Genomic DNA, 23949 nt, shown 5'->3' with positions numbered 1-23949 from the left:
AGATGGATAAAACATATTTAGCCCCTGCTACTTTCTGGATGTCTCTGAACAATGATGAGTCCAGAGGGACTCTGAGGTTGTGCCTCACTTAACTGGAGAGCAAGCATCCTGTACTGATGGCAAAATCATAATTCCTCCGGGATCCTCAAAATGCTTCTCTTGATCCCCCTCGTCACCTTCATTTTTCCTGGATTCAGCTTAAGCCAGCTAATTTTTATCCAGTTCTCTTTATCCCTTTTAGCCACTAAGACAGCAGAGACACAGTTTAGTGAGTGTTTTGTCAGCGTGTCAATGCCCATAGCAGCTTACAGTCTCCCCCAGTAAGTTATATAAATTATATAAGTTATATAAGTTGTGCAAAAGAGGTCACACCAGTGAGCTCTGCATGACTCTATGGATGAGGACCCTCTGGTTGAAGAGAAGCTGCCCATCACAATTCTTGAGGGTCTGAGTGGAAAGCCATATTAACACAGCTCCTTCGACACCTGTTAGATGTCAGAGATGAAGCAGTGGCACCTCAGAACAGTATTGAAGGCCACGAGTATAGCTACCAATAGGTTCCCCTTGCTAAATACTCATACCTTTGTGTCAACTGTTTGAAATGGGCCACCTCATTTACATTGGCCTCATGAACACTACAAAAGTGATTTCCACTCCTTGTCAACTTGAAAATTGCCTACTTTCAACTTAAATTGAATTGGCTTATTAGTGCTGACCCCCCACTTGGTAAGGCAACTCCCATCTTTTCATATGCTGTGTATTTAGACCTCCCTACTGTATGTTCCACTTCTGATGCATCTGATGAAGTGGGTTTTAGCCCACGAAAGCTTATGCCCAGATAAATTTGTTAGTCTCTAAAGTGCCACAAGGACGCCTCATTGTTTTTACCAATAGGTCAGATCTTGAGATGAGCTGAAAGTAGCTATGTTTGTACAGCATCTGGCTTCTAGGTGCTACGGTAATGCAAATAATAAAAATAAATAATAGTCATAGGGCATCAGGGTGCTTAGTGCTATGGTTACAACCTACAAAGAGAAATTAGATAAAAACATAAAATACTCTTGCTGCAAGGTTGCAACATAACACTTGACTTTATTTCTTAGTATTCAGAATGGTAACAGACAAGAACCCCAAACCAGAGAGAGACTAAACAGGCTCTTCCTAAAAGAGAGAGGCACAACTCAACCCAGCTTGCTCTAGGCTGGCTCTCTGCAGAACTTCCCGCATAGGTCTAGCCGTCAGGAATGACTTTGTCAGACACAACCAGACTTGCTGTTATGCCTTTTACTGCACCCATGTCTGTACTACATACAGTTTTGTATTTTGCTTTCACTCGGGACCTTTCAAAGATTTGACCCGCTACTGTTATGGGTCTATAGCCATTAGATCAGTGCAAACAGTAACATCTCTGGTCTGCAATCAGGACAGTAACTGAGAAGTTGTGGGAGATAAGCTGCTGCTGCTATAGCTGGTCTATGAGCACTTTCTCAGCAGGCTTACACAGGAAGATTAGAGACAATTTGTTGGGGAAGTGGTTAGAATCAAATAGTTTCCATTTTCACTCTGTTTTAACATGCTTAGAACTTTATGAAATCTCTGGGGCTAGAATTGTCCTTGCTTGATTTCTGCCTGAAAGTACTAACAACTCCCCTTGCCTAGTTTTTATGTTAGGAGTGTGCATACCAACTCCAGCAGGGTTTCCAGGATGCGGAAGAATGCGTAGAAGTGTAGGACTGGAAGGGCCCTCAATAGATCCTGTAGTCCAGTCCCCTGCTCTCAAGGCAGAACTAAGTAACAACTAGACCATTCCTGACAGGTGTTTGTCTAACCTGGTCTTAAAAACCTCCAATGATGGGGACGCCACAACCTCCCTCGGCAATTTGTTCCAGTGCTTAACTGCCTCGACAGTTAAGAAGTTTTTCCTAATGTCCAACCTAAACTTCCCGTGGTGCAATTTAAGCCCATTGCTTCTTTTCCTATCCTCAGAGGTTAAGAACAATTTTTCACCCTCCTCCTTGGAGCAATCTTTCATGTATTTGAAAACTGTTATCATGTCCGCCTCAGTCTTCTCTTCTCCAGACTAAACAAACCCAATTTTTTCAGTCTTTCCTCAAAGGTCATGTTTTGTAAACCTTTAATCATTTTTGTTACTTTCCTCTGGACTTTCTGCAATTTGTCCATATCTTTCCTGAAACATGGCACTCAGAACTGGACACAATACTCCAGTTGAGGCCTTATCAGTGCAGAGTAGAATGGAAGAATTACTTCTCACGTCTTCAGTGTTCTAACACTGTGGCTCATCACTATCTGAGGTTTTAAAGTGTTAGTTCAAGCCTCTAGCAGGATTAGCTCACCACAAAATCACTGATTCTTCACAGGATAAGTTATAGTCTCTAAATAATGTAAACTGAGAACGCCCAGTTAACCATTGCACTGCATCTCTTGTAGTCATTCCCACATTGCAAAGCAGGTACGTGACCACACAAAGTACAGGGCAATGGTGAATCTCATCACTTGGTCCCATCCATCGCTCTGTTCAGCCAAGACAAAATGTTTCTTCATCGCAAGAAGACATCTCCAGGTGCTCTAGCCTTTCCATTTGAAGATGGCCTGCAAAGGGAAAACGCTGAGGCTATTGCCCCATTGCTTCTTTACGATGTATAAAGACCTGAAGTTATTTAAAAAGAAAATGGGCTTGTTGGGTTTTGACTTTAGCAGGTTCTGTTGAAGATGAAAGACTGTGATGATTGAGGAGTTAGTAATGGTGATGTCACCAGAGATTACAAAGTGACAGTAGAGCTAAGAGGGGAATGGATTTTTATCAGACTGTTTAAAACTCCTTCATTTGTTGATAAAACCTATTTAGGTGACGAACATTTTCAGTAGAAAGAACAGGAGGACTCGTGGCACTTTAGAGACGAACACATTTATTTGAGCATAAGCTTTCCTGAGCTACAGCTCAATGCATCCGACGAAGTGAGCTGTAGCTCACGAAAGCTTACGCTCAAATAAATTGGTTAGTCTCTAAGGTGCCACAAGTCCTCCTGTTCTTTTTAATTAAAGATTAATCTTTAATTCTCAGAGATGCCAGGCCACTCCTGGAGGGTTGGCAACCTTAGGGTCACCCCAATCAATGAAATGAAGGACAGTCCCTTAAGATAAGGCCCCGGCGGCCACCCTATGCCTGATGGGGCTGTGGCTCCCAGAGGCAGAAAGCCCCATCCCAGGCCTCCTTACAGGGTTACCAGCAGCAGAGCCGCCCTTGCTGGTGGGGTGACCAGACATCCCAATTAGGGGCTTTGTCTTATATAGGCAACTACCGCCCCCCGAAAAAAGTCCCGATTTCCCACTCCGGCGAGCTGGTCCCGCCAGGGCAGGGCCCGGCGCCAGCAGGCCCTGGCGGGCGCTGCCCCAGCGGGCAGGGCTGGGGGCGGCCCACGTGCGAGCGACGCCCTGGCATCCGCGCCGCGGCCCAGCCAGGCCGGGCACGTCAAGGCCCGGCCCGGGGCCGCGCTCGCCCGCGCCGAGCCCGGCCCGCCCCCGAGGCGCGGGCGCTCCGGGAGCAGCCGAGCGGGGCCGAGGGCGCTGGGGGCGCGCTCCGAAGGGAGCCGAGCGCGCTCGGGGCGGGCAGGGAGCGCGGCGGCCGGCGGGGCAGCGCCCCCTGGCGGCCGCGTGGCGGGGGTGGCGCGGCGGCGGGCGGGGCCGCGGCGGCTGCTGGCGAGCTGGTGCCCGTTGTCTGCTGGCGGAAGGAGCGCGGCTCTCGGAGCGCAGGTACCCGGGACCCTCCCCCACGCCGCGGCCTGGGCCCGCCGGCCCCCGGGGGGGGCCCCTCTCCCCGGCGGCTCCGGCTCCGGCTCCGCTCCCCTCGCAGGAAGCAGGAAGCGGCGGCGGCTCCCCGCTTTGTGTGGGCAGATTCTGCCCCTCCCCCCGGCCAGCGGCTCGCGCTCCCCCCCCCCGCTCGGCCGGCCCGGGCCCCCCCCGCTGCCCCTTAGGCCGGGGGGGCGGGAGAGGAGCAGCCAGAGCCGCCCCCCCCCCCCGCTTTCACCTACCCCAGCCCCCCCGATCCCATTTCACTGCTCTTCCCAGCCCCCCACGTGCCTGCCCCAGCCCCCTCATCCCATCTCACCCGGCCCCCCACGTGCCTGCCCCAGCCCCCTCATCCCATGTCACCCCCCTCACCCGGCCCCCCACGTGCCTGCCCCATAGATCCCCCCCTCACTGCTCTTCCCAGCCCCCCACAGATCCCCCTTCACCCAGCCTCACATGTCCCTCAGCCCCCCCACAGATCCCATCTCACCGCTCTTCCCAGCCCCCCACGTGCCTGCCCCAGCCCCCTCATCCCATCTCACCCCCCTCACCCGGCCCCCCACGTGCCTGCCCCACAGATCCCCCCTCACTGCTCTTCCCAGGCCCCCACAGATCCCCCTTCACCCAGCCTCACATGTCCCCCAGCCCCCCCACAGATCCCCCCCTCACTGCTCTTCCCAGGCCCCCACAGATCCCCCTTCACCCAGCCTCACATGTCCCTCAGCCCCCCACAGATCCCATCTCACTGCTCTTCCCAGCCCCCCACAGATCCCATCTCACCCTTCTTGCCCGGCCCCCCACGTGTCTGACCTAGCCCCCCCATCTTCCACCTACCCCAGCGTCCCACAGATCCCATCTCACCCAACTTACCCAGCCCCCCGCATGCCAGCCCCAGCCCCCCCACGCCCCCCACCCAGCTTTACATGTCCCCTAGCCCCCCACAGATCACCCCTCACTGCTCTTCCCAGTGCCCCACAGATCCCACCTCACCCCCCCTTACCCAGCCTCCACCGACCACAGCCCCCCACAGATCCCGCCTCACCGCTCTTACCCAGCCCCCCACACCCGCCTAGATCCCTGCCCTTCCCCCCCACAGATGCCCCCCCGCTCTTACCCAGCCCCCCATGCCTGCCTAGATCCCACACCCCTGCCCTCCCCCATATCGCCCCTCACATGTTTCCTAGCGCCTCACAGATCCCATCTAACGGCTCTTTCCAGCCTCCCCCTCCCCCCCTGGCCTAGAGCCCACCTCCCCTCCCACAGATCCCCCCTCACCACTCTTACTCAGCCTCATGTGCCTGCCCCAGTCCCCCACAGATCCCACCTCGCATGTCCCCCAGCCCCCACCTCATTGCTCTTACCCAGCCCCCCACACCTCCCAGCTCTCCCACAGATCCCCACTCATTGCTCTTACCCAGCCTCATGTGCCTGCTCCAGCCCCCCATGCCCTACCTAGATCTCACCTCCCTGCCCTCCCCTCCCCTCCTCTCCCCCAGTCTCCAGCTCCCCAGGCCCCATCTAGATCCCACCTCCCTGTCCTCACCCGTCCCCCCCATTTCCTTTCTCCAGCCCCACCTAAAGCCCATCTGTCTGCCCTCACCCATATGCCACCTTACTGTTCTCACATGCCCCACCCCCAGCCCTCCACCTAGAACCCACCTCTCCACCCCATCCAGTGCTCTGTGTCCCACCTAAATCCCACCTCACGCCTCCCTACCCAGCCCCTAATATCCCCCCTATTGTGTCCCCTGTTGTGTCCCCAACTAGCCCCCTATACACTCCCTACTCAGCCCCCCAGTAGCCCAGCTCATTGCCCCTTCCTTACCCAGCCCTATACACACCCCATGTCTAGTACCTACTACCCAAACTTCTAGCCTCCAATACTCTCCTCACAGTATCTCACCTGGTTCCCAATATCTGGCCTACAGCCTTATATAAACACCCCATGCACAGCTCCCTCAATTACCAGCTTCCCCACATACTCCCTATACCCGCGATATCCAGCCTCCAATATCTAACCCCCAACGCTCTTACCCAAGGCTTAATATTGAAGTCAGAAATGGGGTTGCATATTGGAACAGTGGTTGTGGGGAAATGCATCCTCAAATTGCCCCACTAATGAAGCCACAATCCTCAGACTCTCAATCCCCTTGTATCATAGCAGCTCTCCTGTATCCAGCCCTATACTTAGTCCGACAATATGGCACCCAGAATTCCCCAAGCTCAGCCTTCTAGTCTTCTGTAATTAAAGTGTACACACTTTCCCCTTTGAAAAGTGACAACAGTGCAGCTCTCCTTATATGCTCTGCCTTACCTCCCCTCTACAGTTCCTGTATAAATACAAGTCCCCCTTAATCCTCTATACACAGCATTCCCACCCGTCTTGCTATAAGGAACAAAAGTTCAACCCCCTGTTTAATCTTCTAGTTAATATTCACAGAGGTCCGTCTTCCCAGCTAAAGCAGTTCACCTCCACAATCTGCTAGTTTGAGGTGCCTTTTTATTTCCCTATACTGCTTCCAGGCACAACAATCCCCACCCCATCCCATGCAGCTGCTCCCCCGCCCCCATCTGCCACCATTACCATGTATTGTTGTCCTCACCCTCTTCATGCTGCTGCCTGCAACCTCTGCATTCCCTCTTTGCTCACACACCTGCAGGACCCTATCTGAGAGTTTTACTAATCTCCTTCTGTGTCCTGTCCTCCCATGCTGCCACTCCTGCAAGGCATAACAATGCAATCAAACACGCACACTCCTGCATGTGGAGGTCTAGCAAGCTGCTCCAGTATTAATCATCTGCTCCTTAACCTTGAAGTCTTTCCTCTCCTCCATGATACTTGCATCACCTGTATTTTAAGATTATCTTATATTATAAAGACTTACTGGCAAGGCATTGTTAATATTTCTTGATGGAACTGTTGAAAAGGGGGTTTCTGTTGATACATAGGCTAATCCCCCATGTTTGTTTCCTACTGGGTTTTTTCCCCCGTCCAGTCCTCTTTCAAAATGGTTGTGTTGCAGCCCTTGGTTCTTCCCCAGGGCTGATTCTTGTTGCAGATCCTCAGTAGCTATCTAGACAGACGTACCACAGTGTATTTGATTCTTTCTGTTTGTGTTGCTTAAATTGCCCTTTGAGCAGGCAGGAGGCAACTGAACCTTTCTCTCCATTGACATGTAGAGATTTTTATTTAAAACACAAGTGTTTGAATTCCCACAATTAAGAGGCTGAGGTTGTTGGCAGGGTGCTCAGAGTTTACCCATTTGTAAGGGTTAGTATCTTTTTTGTGTTCTTTTGAAATTGCTTGACACCATAAAGGGAAATAATTGATATTTAATTAGTATTGGTTTTAAACCAAAAAGTTCATATTTCTTTTTGCAATAAAAACAAGATGTCATAATGATGGTCCTGATAATGCTACAATATTACTTGCAAGCCAAGTAATTTTTGGAAAGCCAAGTTATATTTAGTAGCTTTGAAGTAAAGTTGTTTGATACCTACATTTTCTTCTTCAAAGAAGCAGCATTCTAAAGTTACAGTACTTACTACTTGTGCTAATTCTTTTGAAAAAGAAATGACTATGTAATTGGCTGCAATGACCTACAGTGAGGAAGGAACATGAAATTTGCTTAATATCAGGTCAGTAATTATCAACATTTTATAGTGATAAACAGTCGGTCACCTCCCATTTTAAGTAGTTTGACATTTGTAATTAATATCTAATATTTTATCTGTTGCTACCAACCCAAGTCTAAAATGACATTCTCTCTATGTAAAGGGACCTGTCAGGGTAAAAATTGACATTAAATTTGTTTCCTTGCCAGCTGTGTTTTTAATTTATAAAATCATTTAAAAAATCTTTCCTTTTCACTGTACTGATGGTTTTGCATTGTTCTGAAATATTGTACTGGGAGATGAAAATAGACCTGTTGATTTCACTTTCTGGCTCTCCTTCCTTAGCATAATGCTGCAGTAGTTGGGTTGCAAACATGGTAGGGTAGGCTTGCAAATTTCTGCTCCCATGGGGCAAGTAAATTTTTTGTTTTTTTTTTGTATTTTTTTGGACAGGGAGTAAAATACCCATAGCTTTTTTATTAGCATCAGTCACTGTGGTAAAGAGCACATACGTAATTTTGTTAGCTGCGCTTGTAATTAACTCAGGACAATTTTGCATGGTTGCTTATATTTACATGTGAAACTTTTTTGTTTTTTAAATATTTCTATTTTTAATTTTTTTTAAAAAACTGTAGCTTTACAGAGCCTAAATCTTGATTATGTTGATGTGATATTGACCTTAAGTTAATGGTGTCTCCAGCTAACGCTTTGTTGGTTATTACTCAGTTGAGTTTCTCATTTTAGTGAACACAGACCTTTGGATATATTTACAGCTATGGAGAACAAGTAGCAGCAATCATGAAACTTACGAGCAATACAGTATATGGACTGTTTACCAGTGGGAATCAGACTTTGTCTGCTCTGCTAAACCTATACTGGCATGTAGCTATGAGTAGCTCTCTAATGTAGTGGCAGAATACTCTGACAGAGTTTTTCTGCCAGTGTAGGAACACCACCTCCCCAGATGACATTAGCTGTGCCTACACTGGGGTTTTGTCAACATAGGTATGTTGGTTGGGGTGTGGTTTTTTTCACCCCTTCAACTGACATAGCTATGCTGGTATAAATATTAGGTGTAGACAAGGCCTCATTAATAAGACTTAGTTTGGGCAGGGGAAAAACAAAAAATTCTGAATGGGAGGATTCTGTACTGCATCTGAAAATGTTATAAATTCTGTAAACTAACATGGTTCCTTTTACTTTTCTTTCTGAAGGAATGGAGGGAAAAAAACTGATTTCTGCAACAGACACCCAGTACTCTGGAATGCTACTCCAGTCTTTGAATGAACAACGTGACCATGGACTTTTTTGTGATGTTACGGTCATCGTGGAGGACCGGAAATTTCGAGCCCACAGAAATGTCCTTTCTGCTTCTAGCACGTATTTTCACCAGCTTTTCTCAGTTGCTGGGCAAGTGGTGGAACTGAGCTTTATAAGAGCAGAGATTTTTGCAGAAATACTCAACTATATATATAGCTCAAAAATAATCCGAGTTCGATCAGACTTACTTGATGAGTTGATTAAATCAGGGCAATTATTGGGAGTTAAATTTATAGCAGAACTGGGTGTACCTCTGTCACAAGTAAAAAGCCTATCTGGTGGCATCCAGGATGGTACTTCAGAAACTTTACCTTCTAGCTCAGATCAAGAGAGTCTTGAAACACAAATATGCCCAACAAAACATTTGAGTCAACATGTAATTGGTGGGATGCCTGTTATAACAGAATCATTTTCCTTACATGGTGAAGAATATGAAACTACAAAAATTACAGTGAGTGATTCAGATGATGATGATGATGTCATCTTTTGCTCTGAAATTGTGCCTGCGAAGGAGCGTTCTCCAGAGACCAGTGCAGTGGCACAGAGCCAACCTTGCCCAAATCCTGCTGTGGTTTCTGACCAAACGTCCTGTAGCACTGGTGGATCTCCCCCTCTAACTAGTATTGCAGCAACTCAAAAACTCACTTCCTCTGCCAACCAACCCAATCCAAACCAAACGCAAACTAGTGCTGAATCACTTGACTCCTCAACTCCAAAGCATTTGACCCCCAACATCATTTTGCTAAATCAGTCTCAACTTAATTCATCACTAAGTGTCAGTTCCTCACATCAACAACACGTGTCTCCTACAGTTAATTTGCTTGGGGAGAATCAACAGCCATCTAATAATGAGTCTTTAGCTGAAATGGAAACAAATGCTGTTGAGGAGGAGGAGGAAGAAGAGGAGGAGGAAGATGTGGAAGATGATGATATCATTAGCTCATCTAGTCCAGGTTCAGTCAGTAGCAGTTCTTTGGTTCAGCAATCTTCTCCCCCCAAAGTAGCAGCATTTGAAGGATCAGGTGTACAGAAAAAACAGGTTGTTACTTTTCCACAGGAACCATCTTCCAAACCTGGAGAGTTTAAAATAAAAATCTCAGATGTTCTTACTGGAAGCAACAAGGATTCTTCTGTGGGTGTAGCATCAAAACATGTGATGGAAGGTCAGAAGATCATAACTTTAGATACAGCTACTGAAATAGAAGGCTTGTCAACAGGTTGTAAGGTTTATGCAAATATTGGTGAAGATACATATGACATAGTAATTCCTGTAAAAGATGACCCAGATGAAGGAGAAGTCAAACTTGACGAGATGCCGAGAACATCTGGTGATGATCCTGCAAACAGAAAACGCATGAAGCTAAAGCATGATGATCACTATGAGCTCATAGTGGATGGAAGGGTCTACTACATTTGTATTGTATGCAAGAGATCCTATGTGTGTCTGACAAGTTTGCGGAGACACTTCAACGTTCATTCCTGGGAGAAGAAGTATCCATGTCGATACTGTGAAAAAGTTTTCCCTCTTGCAGAATACCGTACAAAACATGAAATTCACCACACTGGTGAGCGAAGGTACCAGTGTTTGACATGTGGGAAATCTTTCATCAATTATCAGGTTATGGCTTCACATATAAGATCAGTTCATAGTCAAGACCCTTCTGGAGATACCAAGCTTTATCGTTTGCATCCTTGCAGGTCTTTACAGATCAGACAATATGCATATATTACTGATCGTTCAAGCAGTATACCTGTAATAAACGAGGATGGACTTGTTTATCGTGTTGGTGCAGGAAAAGATGATGCTGAAGGAACAACTTCTAATCCTCCAACCAAGCCAATGACCTGGGATGATATTTTCATTCAGCAGGGAAGTGAATCACTTTTTAAACAAAATCTATCAGAGGGTAGTACTGAATTTGAGTTTGTAATACCAGAGTCTTACTGAAATGCTTTAAGTGCTGAAAAAGCTTCAGTATAGAAAAGGTGCAACTGTTTCAAATGAACTGCTAAAAATATTGTAAAACAAACTGTTAAAGTGAAACCAAGTTTACTTGTTCTACCAACTCATCAAAGGGTAGTATTTAGATGGATTATTTGTAGCTGCAAGTCATTTGTAGTAGCAATTCATCTGAAAGTTTACTTGAATACAGAATAAGATATTTCCAAGGAGCTGTCAGTGTTTTTTCTAGTTTGTTAATTTTCATTTAAAAAAAAAAAAAAGGAAAGTTATAGCTTGACAAGGTACAGTTTCCTTAAATAATTTGAAACATTGTTTTTCTTCTAAAATAACTGGGGTATTTTCCCATACCTTGAAACATTTATTACAGAAACTTTTTCTTTCATGTTAGCACTTTAATGCTGAATTCTCTTTAGATGTTAACACCAAGACCACAATAAGATGTTCAGCATAGCCTCTTGGATATGGCATGATTTTAAAAAATCCCACTGCTCATACATTAACTCTGAATAGTGTATTACTGCAAGGGTCCAAACTAACTGATCCATTTGTTTGGAGCAGTGTATTTTTGAACCAGCATCTTAGTTTTGTTTTTCTGGTCAAAATGAACCAATTCTCTTTGTGAAAATGTTCATACCGATAAGAAAAGTTCAGTTTGGGCTGAACTGAACACACTTTATTTATATTTGTCAGTACAGTAAGCAGAGTATTCAGTGGCTGGACCATTATATTTTATTCTTTTTTGCAATGGGGAAAAATATCAAGCTACAATATCGACAAAAAAGAACATTGAAGAGAAAGATTGAGCTTTGCAGCATGTTTTTAAAATCCTGAGGAATAATGTCAGACCTTATTATTATTAAAGAGTATGCTGATTATTTAGAATGAGTTGCTGCTTTTCTGTTTTGTTCATTTTGTCAAAAGGCTTTGATCAGATATTTTGAACATTTTTATAATACTTTTCCTAGCAGAAGAGTGCAGAATATGCTTCCTGAAACGGAGAAGTAATGTAAATGATGCCTCAGCTCTGTAGCTGAGACTACTACAGATTTTACAGGCCTGTTTAGCTAGATTTTTAATGAAGTACTGAAAACTTTTCCCAATGGGAAGTGTTGCTGTCAGGAGGACTAAATCAATAATCAAGTTGTTTTTTTTTTGTTTTTTAATGCGTTTATATAGGTTCCATGGCATAGGCATATCAATATTCATTTTCAGTTTTAATAATATCCTTCCTTTCCCATGCAGTTGGTACATATTTAGGCACTTGGAAAATAGTTTAGTAAAAGTTCAACTAGAACAAGAAATGCTAGTTTACTTTCAGTACTATCAGCACAGTCACATAGTCTAGCATTTCTGATTTAGGAACTTGTTGAATTTTTGTAAATGGTAATATGAAAATTAAACAGAGGTTTATAGAGGACTGAAAAGAATTGTTGTGCATAGTGTTAGTTATCAGTAACCTTTCATTAAATCTCTTACCTAAATCACACTTTAGGGTTTTTCTTCTCATATTCATGTTTTAAAAAAAAACATTTCATGTTCAGACCAACATTTCTTCACCTTATGACCTGCAATCTTAAATTTCCAGAAAGATAAGTTATATTTCAAGGTAAATGGTTCAAATATAATTAAAGCTATAATTAACGGGTACCAGAAATCAGTATTTGTAATAATGGGAAGAGGAAAAGAGAATTTGTTTAGCTACTAGGTATAGAATGCAGCACTTCTGTTTTCTAGGCTAAGAATACAATATGTATAAATGTTTTTATATTGTAAATTTACCCTTTCAAAATTAGGAACTAGGATTTAATTCAAAACTATGTGCATTGTCAAATCATAAAGTAGGTTGATTTTGTGTAGATGTTGATAAAAATTGCTCTTTGGGCATCGGGAATATTTTAAAATGTGATAGATTGAATGTTGTTTGAGTTTCATTGATGGCATTTCAGCAGTTACACATAATCCTTTCAAAGAAATAAATATTGATTGCCTATAATAGCACAGGTTGTACTCACTTACCTCACTGTGTGCTAGATAAAAGCTTCATGGCCTCATGTCATGAAAAACATTGAGGGTATATTGTAAATTAACCTAGTGTGAAACATCTGGAATTAAGCTTGCCTTGCAGAATATATATCCAGTAATAATGGCTATCAATATTTGCTGCTGATAAGGTTTAAACCTTAAGTTGAACTGTGCCTACTAAGGTGTCTCTTTAGAAAAAAAAACTGGAAAATTGGTGGTTCAAAAGGTGTAGTTTTGCCAGAAGACTCGGGCCTGCATGTGTGTCTCAGTCTTCAGTTTTCCTTGGAAGTGAGCTTCAGTATCCAAAGTCCAGAGGTCATGTAAAATAAACTTTTTTTAAACTTCACTTCCAGTACTTATTGGATTGGAAACATGTTAGATCCCTTCTTTTAAACTCTTTATGGGGCAATAGACTTTTATATTTAGATTTCTGGCTATTGTACTTAGGGTGGGTTTTGGTTTTGTTTTGTGTTTTTTAAATCTTTATCATTACCTTCTGGTTTGACTTAATCCAAAACATTTTGTAAATATTAAGAAATTGGCTCTGGAAAAAAAATTGGATTTACACTAATTGAATCTGAAAATGCATTTATATAAATATTATTACAACATTCAGCAGAGATCCCATAGCAAACCTAAAAATCATTTTACAAATATAAAAGTTAACTCTGATCTGCTACAAAATGTAATAATGATGGCTAAGAGTCCTCACTGTGTGGCTTCTATGGGAATTCATACCACAGCATTCCAATATATAAATAAAACAAATATGGAGATAACAAAATTGATAGGTTGCTTATTTATTTTGTGCTGCTAAGGCATGCAGCTTATACAAAGATGCAAAAGCTGACAACTGTATACATTGAACATTGGGTTCTACAGCTGTTACCTATCAACTGTTCTGTGTGAAACATTGTTCATTTTTACCAATACTGTAATGTATATACTTGTACAGTCTTTTCCTTAACATAGTTTTTAAAGTTGTGTTCTACTTTTCATTAACCAATACTTGATATTAGTTCTTAGAGCTTTCTATGGCAAAAATAAAAAGTTTTAATTCTAGAGATGTGCAGAATGTTTTTTTCCCCAAGGGCAATCCACTTTTCTGAGACATTTTGTGTTTCTCAGCAACTGGTTTGTGGACCAGCGCCTGCCCCTGAGGTCTTCCTGACAATTTAGGAAGGCAGCAAGCCAATTCCTGGGATCAAAAAGGTTGAGAAACACAGCTTTCGATGAGTTAATGTTTATAATTGGCTCCTGTAGGACTTTTTAAGGTAGCAGTGAATTCTCAAAAAAAATTATGCAATTTAGAGGTTTCTTTTAATAAGCTGAATTAGTTGAACAATGGTGCATATTGTAAACTGCACAATCTAAAAGTATTTTGAGCCAGTATGTGTTCTACTTGACTTCTAATTGGGTTGCACTGGTCTAGAAACTTATACTTGTGGTTGTCTTATTCAGCTGATGTATTTTAGTTAACTCATGGTGCAGCAACTTCATATTTAATGAAGCTGCAAATAAGTTAATCTCTAATTGGTTATGGTTTGGAATTTTTCCATCTGCAGTTCTTAACCATAGTGTTGAGATAATTGATACTTTGGTTGACTAATAATTATTATTGAAATGGGGTCTAATTCTGCAACCCTTAATAAGTAATACTTACTTACCAGAGTAGACCCAATTAACTCAATGGGACTATTTGCTTGAGTAAGTGCTAATCAGCATAGTAAAACTGATGTGGGGAAAGGATTTGACAAGAAAAACATAGCTACTCAGAAACGTGTCAAAAACTGTTTGGGGAGAATATCAGGAACATTAGTAAAACATCTCATTCACATGGGGATTGGACTTGCTCCTGCTGGGGTCAACAGCAAAACTCCCACTGACATGAGTGGTGCAGGATCAAGCCCAGCATAATCTATTGAACTTAATATAAAAATAAGTGAATGGGATACTGTACTGATTACATTATTCACTTCTGTTTGAAATACAGCCTTCCATTTTAATGTTCTTCAGCAGACTTTCTCTGTGTGTAGCAGGCAACAGAGGATACAGATTGGCTGCAGGATTTAAGTCCAGTGACTACACTGGGCGTTACGCATCCTGGGTAGCACTTATAAGTGTAACCCCCCTGAAATCAATGGAACTATTCGGGAATAAGGATTGCAGAATTGTAGTTACTACAGCTATAAAATGCGTAGGATACATGTGTTCTTTCAACACACAATTTACAAAATAAGAGCTCAGTGATTTCAGTGGGACTCCTAAGGGTAGTAAGCACCATGCCCAGTAAGGTTGGCAGTTCTGGGCCCTAAAATAGCAAATGCTGTCTTGGCTTTTTCTGTAGTTCCTAGTTACATACAAGGAAGGTCAGTGCAATGGTGGCAACGTTAATACTCAGAAAAGCTGCTAAAATGTAAACTGCAACTTTGTGAACATTTTTAAAAAGTCACAGAGTTTTATTTTACTTTTGTGAAGTAATAAAAGATACATACGAGTCATGTCATTTTTACATTCTCATAAGACATTATGGATACAGTGCATAATATTGCATGTATGTTCAGTGTTTATACTGTTGAAGCAGAAGGAAAACAGATAGCTGAACAGAAAATCCTAATGATGCTTTTTAATGTTAATATTGAGTTGTCTTTTTATAATGAATTTAAAGCAGCAATGCAGCTTTTGCTTAAATATACTAGCATATAACAATTAATATAAAGCTCAAAGGTTTGGAAAAAAGAGCTTTGACAATTTCTTAGGTTTTCTGCTTAGGTTAGCAAAGGTGCTAACAATACACTTGCTTCCAAAGATCCTTTTTTCTGGCACTGAGTTATTTTTCTCCCCTCATGACTGTGCAATGCGCCTTAGTTCTGACCTGCAATATATCCCCTATGCCTTGCAGCCCTATTTAATAGAAATAGGCACAAATGGTATACTATTTTCCAGGTGAGGTTAGGACTGTAACTTTTATTTCAAAGCTCTATAAGTAAAATAATATTTTTTAAAAACATTTATGCAATATACTTCTCACAGGGAGTTGTACCCCGGGTGCTGTCACTTTTTTTTTTTAATTGCATGCAAAATCTCTTAAAGATGTGATTGAGTTGAACAGCTGTGAGGTTAATTTAGAACAGAAGGGGTATTAGTGTGCTAATTTATTTCTGGTGCCCAAACTTATGGGAGCTGTATTTTAAACCATATATGATGGGGGGAGGAAGTCTACTGGAACATGTTCGGCATACACTACTGCTTTAAATCCAGTGAGTATCTTGCATGTATTTCTCCTCCCACCATTTTCTAAGAAGAAATATTTTCTTGTCAAGATAGAAGTTCTACATTTGCTTCTGGTTGAACAATTCTCTTTTCAGTTTGAGGTTAGATGGACTTGTATCTGACAGGGAAATGAGTTTAAAAATGCTTTGCAAATGTGTAGGATTAAAAGCAGCACGTTAAAGTGTGGTTGTACTCTGAACGTGACATCATGGGTCCCACATGTATCTTCCTTTTTTACACCATCTCACATTTGCTTAGGTTGCAAGTAGAAAGATGCTGCAATCTGAAGTCCAACTGTATTTGTTGTGGCTCACATAACAGCATAAACCTCTACAAGCCGAATTTTGCTCTCCATGACATTTTGTCTGGATTGAGGTGACACAGCGGTAAATGGGTGTAGCCTTACGGTTTACACTTCTTTAGGTGCAGGAGCTGAAATAGAATCCAGCCTTTTTGGTATAACAAGTAAAAAGCAGATACCTTATTTTTATCCCCAAAGTAAACAGATGAAATGCTCAGAGTGAGTGGTTCTGAACAGGAAGTTGCCAAATGAAATCACTTCTTGGGCAAGAACCACACTTTAAAGGAGCATTGTGCCACTTAATAAGGTTGATCTTTTTTGTTATGCAAGACGCATGCAAAACCTGCATGAAATCTAGATCAGCACAATTATCATTTGAAGATTAAAAGAAAGTCACAACAATAACAGCAAGTTCTAATCAACTTTGTCGTAGGCTATTATTTATGCGGTGTTGAATTTTATCCACAAGAGACTTACATCTTGAGAGCAAATAGTGGAAATTCATTACATGCAGCCTGTAATACAGCCATTAAAAAAGTTATTATACAGGGTGCTGGCTCAAAACAATCTATAAAAATTTCCCAACCAAAAGAAGGAAAACACATGGTTTTGCTGAAATGACTTGTGGACAGTGTCGGATGCCTTTTCTTAGCAGAACACAGAAAACTGCATCTTTCTATTTAGGAGGTATCTACAATCCAATCGCTGATACACAATCACCCAAACTGTGTGATTTTTATATTATTTACACATACCAGAACTAACAATACTCAGTTCAGTATTACACCTCCTACCTTATGATGCATCCTGAAACAAGCCAGCCTGGCTCGTGCAGTTCTCTCTTTCAGCAGGCTCTATTCCAGTTGTAGGCCTGCTACAGGACATCATATCCTACAGAATTATTTTTCCATCTGTTTGTATTATGATTTAAGAAACTCATGCTCTTCTTTGGATTTTCCTTTGATAAGGATGTAGACCATAAGCAATGAAAGATGTGAACTACATTCCACAGCCCAGCAATGTCCTGACAGTAGGAAGCAAAAGGCCAAACAAAATTAACATCTGAGCTGATTTTCAAGCACCCTCACCTTTAGAGCAAAAGAGTAGGCTGGCGCAACTACTGGTTCTGGCTAACCCCACTCCATTTTTATCCACGTGACTGCTCAGCTCAAGATGAAGCATGGCAGACTGCGATCAATAGTCTGACCAGGTAGCACCTCTTAAAAATCAAGGACTACTGTGAATCAATTGTAAAACAGGCCTGAATTTAGGTCACCCGCTCGTCACTGACGCTAGTAAGCTTCAATGAAATTATCCTTGCTCTACACACAGTTGTTAAACCTCTACATAAGTCTTGCAAGAATGACCAGAATCCAGTATCTGATAGTGTCCTCTGTAATGTTCTCTCTCTCCCACCCCAATAAAATATAAATACAAAATGTTCACACTTATTTCAAGAGCACATTTTTTCTTTACGGTGTATAAGGGGGTGGCTTTTCAAAAGGAGGAAAATACGGCGGGGAATAGCGGGGAGGAGCACTGGAGGACCACATGTAGCTTGGAGATGGTGACATTGACTGGGGATCGTCTGAAAGTCCAGAAGGAGTGGAAGCTGGAAACACACTGGAATGCTGCGCAGAAGAGACACACATACGTTCGTCAATAGCAAGCTTGAAAAGACTACAAGGTAAATAAGCATTTCTTAAGCTCCTACACTGAAAGGGACAGTGGCCAGTTAAAAAAAATAAATGTTTTTACCAAACAATATAATGTTACTAATATTTTACACCTTGATCCTGCAAACGCTTGTTAAAGTTAAACATGTGTATATTCAAATGAATAGCCCCACTGAAGTCAAGTTAAGCAGATGAGTAACCGTTTGCAAGATAAGAGCTTAAAATGGTTGAAATTTATTTAGAGTTAAATTTGATTTCCCTTTCATCATTTCTGCTGTTTACTTAACACATTTCACTAAGCTTTCACAGTTAACACAGACTAGTCAATTTCATCCTTTGTTTTTCATACATTAGACCACTGCTGTAACGTTTACGTTGCAAACGCTGCCCGAGAATCAAATCTTTCTGTATATTTGTTTGGCTTTTACATTAATGCGGGGGGGACGGACTTCAATTTTGTAAAACCAAATTTGTCACACAAAACTTACATATTTCTCCAAGGCTACTCAGTAGTATCCCTTTAAATTGATGAAGGCAGCATAGCTTACTCCTATTTTAGTCAGCATTTTAGTTGGAAAAACAAAATTGGTACATGGCCAAAATAAGTTCCACTCCTAAAATTGTCTTCATATAAATTGCAAACGATGGGTTTAAAGCATTCCACCAAGAAATACTGACACTGTTAGAAAATTGTTAACATGTAGCCATCTGTCTAGAAACAGGTCAAACAAAGGAGTTAGGAAAAGGTGATGAGACACAATGAAGCAAGCCTCAACACTTCATTCAGTCATTCATTCCTCCCACAAGATTCCCCACGGTTCCATCCATGACCACCATTTCCTGGGCTGATCTGGGCGCTCCCCTCTTTGCAGTCGAAGCCATCCCAAAGACCCACTTCTACTGCGGTAGCTGTAAGACACTGGTCCTGGCTGATCAATAATGGCGAGGTTGTGAAGGATTGGGGATAATCTAGACATTTTAGCATTTAACGAACCATACAATTGAATTATATGCCAAGATATAACAAATTACCAGTTGGACCTCTCCCCCTTTTTTTGGTTTGTCTTTTATACCGTGAATGTTTTGGGGCAGCCTGGAAAGCACCTCGTATACTGGTGAGGTTACTTGGTACCTTGCAATAATCTGACATCTAAGTGATTTAGGGCGAGGACAAAATCTTTGCATTGTGCTGCAAAGGCAGATACTGAGAGCACATGTGTCCCGATTGTGTGTCAGAGAAGAGCATTTATAGCTTTGTGGGACTCAAGTGTAAGCAGCAATAGGGTGTGAAGATAGAGTTTAGCCTTTTGGGGCAGGTTGCCTGTGTGAAAATTGCTTTAAATTAAAAAAAATTATATTGGAGGTCATATATATATATATATATATATATATATATATATATATATATATATATATACACACACACACACACACACACGGAGTATCTCATTTCCCTATTACAAACCTGCTACAGCTTATTGTGCCAATATGGTGCCACCAGCTAAAGGCAGGCTTGGAGCCCTGGGGAGCAGATTGTGGGCCAAAGGCTTCTGGTTTTGATTACACGTTTAGATGGCAAAACGGCTTTCCCTCACCTCTCAATTAGGGCCAAGCCCCTCCTCCCTGTCAAGTTTCAGCCACTTGAATCCCCCAAAACTCTCAGGTCTGAAATATGGGGTGACTTAGCTGCGGCGGGTGCTGCTGCGGTATTGGCTAGAGAACACAACCTTGGGTTTTAAACATTACAAAGCACCCATGTGTTGCTGCCTAGCAACAGCCATGAGCCTCTGAGGAGAGCCGGCTTTGTTGCAGCTGTAGAGTAGGCCTGGCTTATTTTGGCTCCAGCCAGCAGTCAGATTTTATTAATGAAGCAGGCCACTGAAAGGGCTGCACTTTTGATTCCTCCCTGTATAAAAGGAACAAAAGGCGGAATGAGCCGCCAGTGAGATGAAACAACCTACTCTTTCTTTTCAGCGCCAAACGTGGCTTTCTACCTGCAGAAGTCAAAGCACTGTAGGAATGACCCTTTCCTAGCTAATCATTCCCTGCCCCTCCTCAACACACAAGGTGACTGCCTAGCATAATGCTATTTTCATGCAGAGGGTGACAGTTTCCTGCCTGCTTCATTTGTGCTAGGCATGTTCCAATGGGATGAGAGAGGCAAGGGTCTGCCACTGGAAATGGCTTGTTTCAAGTGACTGGACTGTCATGGACCACAAGAAGCCTGTCTAGGCTCACACCTGGCATGAAACAATCTCAACCCAACCCCTAGAAGTTTGTGTGCCTAAAAACTGACAAAGACTCAGCTCAGCCACTCTGATGACACGTGCACAAAGTTGGAGAGAGTTTGCCGGCAGTTAGGGAAGGCGATGGAGTCAGGAGACCTGGGTTCTAGATCAGGCTCTATTAGAAATGTGGACTTCTTTGTTTTCTGTCAAAGTGATAGAGTGACTGTGCAGAAGAGTTAATTGGCTAGCTCCTTGTAGCAGAAGACATGCAGTCCTTCAGAAGGGACTGAACGAGGAGAGGGGAGTGGCCTCACATTCCACGCAAGAGGGAGCAGTGTGGAAGAAGGTGCAGAGACATTGCATGGAACATGCAGACAAATGGGGCACTGAGGCTACTACTAGGGGAGAAGGGGACTGAGAGACAGAGATGGGTAAGGAGGGAGGGGCAAAGTTATGCAGGGTCTAGAAAGGGAGGATAAGAAACTGGAACAGTCTGATGGAACAATTTCCAAGGCCCTTAGTGACTTAGGAGCTCAAGTCTCATTGAAAGTCAATGGGACCAAGGCTCCCTGGTGTCCAAGTCACTTCTGAAAATAGGGCTCAAGTGTTTCTGAAAACGTTCCCTTTGGTCAGCACACAGGTTTTGTACCCATTAAACTGTCCCCTTTTAGGAATAGCACATTCAGCAGCACAGCGCCTTGGAAAGGGGCTTGTCAGTATAGTTCAATTTGGTAAATGTGTAGGAATAAGCTATCTCAAGGTAGCCCTTTCATAGTGGTGTAAGTCCACAGTCTGGGGGGTGGCACTGATCTAGTGAAATTGGTACAGAATGTGTGTATGACAAGCCTTAAAAATCCTGAGCTGAGGAATACTCAACGCTTTACAATCTTCCCGATGTCAGTGTTACATGGTAGCATCAGAGGGGCTACAGACGGCTACTGTTAAACAGAGAAGACTGAGGACAAGGGACAGTTTGAAACGTACATTGCAGCTTCTTTCTTAAACAATCCAAAAAAAGCCACCAAAGTACTAATCATAAATAAGGATCCACTTGTTAAATCCAACAGCACAAATGTTCCTAGTCCTGGCACAGCTCCCAGAGGATACTCCAGCCAAAGGGAAGGGACGTAGAGGACCATGCAGGATCATCTTATGAAGATCTAATACAACCTATTCTGAGGGACCTCTCGGCTTGGCCCTTAACAGCACGTGACACACTTCCCAGGGGTACCCAGCATTGGGATGCACCTCACTACCACCTGGCCTTAGCACGAGGAAGGTGGCAGCTCAGACAGACATACTGGAGCTAGCTTTAATCGAGTGAAGCTGTGGCAGGGTGCCCTTGAGCCCGGGCTGTACGAGCCCGCCTGGAACCCTGGGAAATTACTTGTGGGGCCAGGTGAAAGCGAGCTCGGGTACGTCTACTCGAGCGGCAGTCGCACCCTGTGGCTGCCGCCTGGACATGCCCTCAGTGAAACTTAAATACCGGGCTCAAGAAGAAGGTGCAGGTTTGCAGGGAAGGGATTGCCTTCGGTAGGAGGGGGGACTGCCTTCGGTAGGCCTCCGGGGAAGAGACACCTTCGTGGTCCCAAGGCTAGGGTATTCTTATCTATTTAACGCCACTGTCTGTTGTGCCGTACCTGGAAGTCATACGCTGAGTATGGTGGCAGATGAGGAGTGCTGTGGTAGTAAGTGTGGTAAGAAGTCACCTGTGGCCTTGAGTAATAGGACACTGAGGGATGTGCGTTTTCAACTGTACAGTTCAGTGTAGGCAGGGAGGGAGCCTGTGGAGACAAAGACACACACAGTCTGACACAAAGGTGAACCTGCACTTGACCCACACTCACAGATAACTGACACCTGCATGACTGCAGAAGTGATTTAAAGGAACAGTGACTGATTTCAGAGCCCAGTTCTGGTGAATGAACAACTTGCAGCTCAGTCTGATTGCTCTGAAGTCAATTCATTCTTTAGCTATTCAGTGTGTTTCCTTTAAGAATGAAGAGAACAGGCTGGCCAAAGCCCATCCCACGCTAGTGCACAAATGAAGTGGATTTTCAGAATGGCTTCACAAATGCCTTACATTCCACCACCCAGTACTGGGTCGCACCCGCAGATTGAAAACCAATGGCATAGCACATGCCCTATTCAAGCCTACTGAAGTCCCACTTATTGTCAGACCAGTATTTCCATCTTCTTCCAACACACAAATTATCTTATTTGGTTTCCCCCAAAAATCAGCTTCAGCTGTTTTACACAATGAAGAAACCAGGTGAATAAATTTGGATGAACTGAATGGTAAGTATCCTGTAAAATTCAGAATTTTTACCATCATGATTATATTAAACAGTTCATAAACCTAAGTGCCACCGAAACGTGTTTCTTCTTAAAAGGGACATCAGGCAAAATATTCATTTTAAAAGGGAATTCCTCCACAGTGGAATTAATGTCTGAGATTATTATCACTGACTTAATCTTACATTTCTTCATGTGCTTATTTGTTAATCGTTTGCAATTCCCTATGCTTAGACAGTCTTGTTGGATCTGCCAATGTAGTCAATTTCACTTTCTGCTTATAGTTATTCCAGTTCCTTCTTCACAGCACAAGCACAATGGTGCATGATCTGGATTCAAACACAGTAAAGGATATTTAAACAACCACTACCTGTATGTACTGTAATATCACTGCCAGTGAGGTTTTTAAGAAATTTGTATGTCTAAACTTGTCTGATCATGTGCCTTTCATTTCTCTAGTAGCGTGCATCATCTTACCATGTCTTTAAAGCCTCCAAGGATTGCAGCTGTGATGATCCCTAGAAACAATCCAACTATGTTCAAAATTGTCGCTGACCAGAGCAAGTGGTAAAGGTGAATGATATCCTGGCAGCTGCTGACATCAATGTATTCATAGTACCCACCAGAAATTTCCACTCTGCTGGATTAGAAAAGAATTAAACAACAGTATAATAAAATCCAAAAAAGCCCACCTGGACCACAGAATGCATTCCTGCAATGGACCAGGGGTCCGAACATCAGTGGGATGTTTCCACAGGTAAAGCCTGCTGGAGTAGGCCCATCATGTTGTGACCTGAATTTTGACATCTCCCCACATGATCATGGCTGTGGAGAATACTCATCTTGAATACACAGTGATGCAAACATATCCCGCAAGCCCCCCTGAATGTCACTGAAGTCAGTGAATTATGGGTGGGTGAAGCTGCAGTCTCGGAGTTGCCTCTTACATTTCTACCTCATGTCCTCCAGTTACACTGGGCTTATTGCCAGAATAATAGATAATTAACCAAATGTTCTGTCCTAATACAGCACCATTGACTTCACAGCTCTTTCCACACTTTAAATTTCTCACCCCTCCCGGAGAGGTTGGTAAGCATTACCATAGCCATTTGATAGAGGGACAATTTAAAGACATAGAGGACACATAGCTTGACCAAGTCGACACAGTAGCAGACTTGGGAACTGAACCCTGGAGTCCCTTAAGTGAAGTTTGGTAAAAAGCTGATATTCAATATATAGGTCATCAGATGTTTACATAGAGCCTTTCAATCCAAACGTTCCCAAGTGCATTACAGCCTGATAACCTCTGCACACACACCAGCCCAGTCCTCCACTGAAATGCAACAGAGCTGCTACCGCCGGTGAAGGACTGGCAGCTCTCTTACAACACCCGGCAATGTTACATAACGATGACGCCAGGACGTAAAGAATACAGTCGTAGGATCATGA

General features: G+C 43.1%; 2 protein-coding genes across 7 annotated transcripts in view; one reads left to right on the top strand and one right to left on the bottom strand.

Annotated features, from left to right (window-relative positions):
- The first annotated feature begins 3684 nt into the window (after positions 1-3684).
- ZBTB33 (zinc finger and BTB domain containing 33) lies at positions 3685-13789 on the top strand. Its single transcript, XM_048865435.2, has 2 exons — positions 3685-3771; positions 8637-13789. The coding sequence occupies exon 2, from the start codon at positions 8639-8641 to the stop codon at positions 10688-10690; it is 2052 nt and encodes a 683-aa protein (XP_048721392.1). The 5' UTR covers positions 3685-3771; positions 8637-8638; the 3' UTR covers positions 10691-13789.
- The window catches only part of TMEM255A (transmembrane protein 255A), a 58259-nt gene continuing 43415 nt past the window's right edge, over positions 9106-23949 (bottom strand). For 2 of the 6 annotated variants that reach the window (XM_048865437.2, XM_048865440.2), the window contains 3 exons: positions 22978-23140; positions 21846-21989; positions 13512-17932 (listed from right to left, as the gene is read on the bottom strand). In XM_048865437.2, the coding sequence (XP_048721394.1) occupies positions 17774-17932; positions 21846-21989; positions 22978-23140 (466 nt within the window). In that variant the 3' untranslated portion in view covers positions 13512-17773. Of the gene's footprint in view, positions 10080-12181; positions 12278-13511; positions 17933-21845; positions 21990-22977; positions 23141-23949 lie in introns of those variants that run through there. The other 4 variants (XR_012670009.1, XR_012670010.1, XR_012670011.1 and 1 more) reach the window with 4 other exon arrangements.

The sequence above is a fragment of the Caretta caretta genome, chromosome 9 (genome assembly GCF_965140235.1).
Source record: "Caretta caretta isolate rCarCar2 chromosome 9, rCarCar1.hap1, whole genome shotgun sequence".
In the NCBI taxonomy this organism is placed as follows: domain Eukaryota; kingdom Metazoa; phylum Chordata; order Testudines; family Cheloniidae; genus Caretta; species Caretta caretta.
This window is presented reverse-complemented; position numbering and strand designations above follow the sequence as displayed.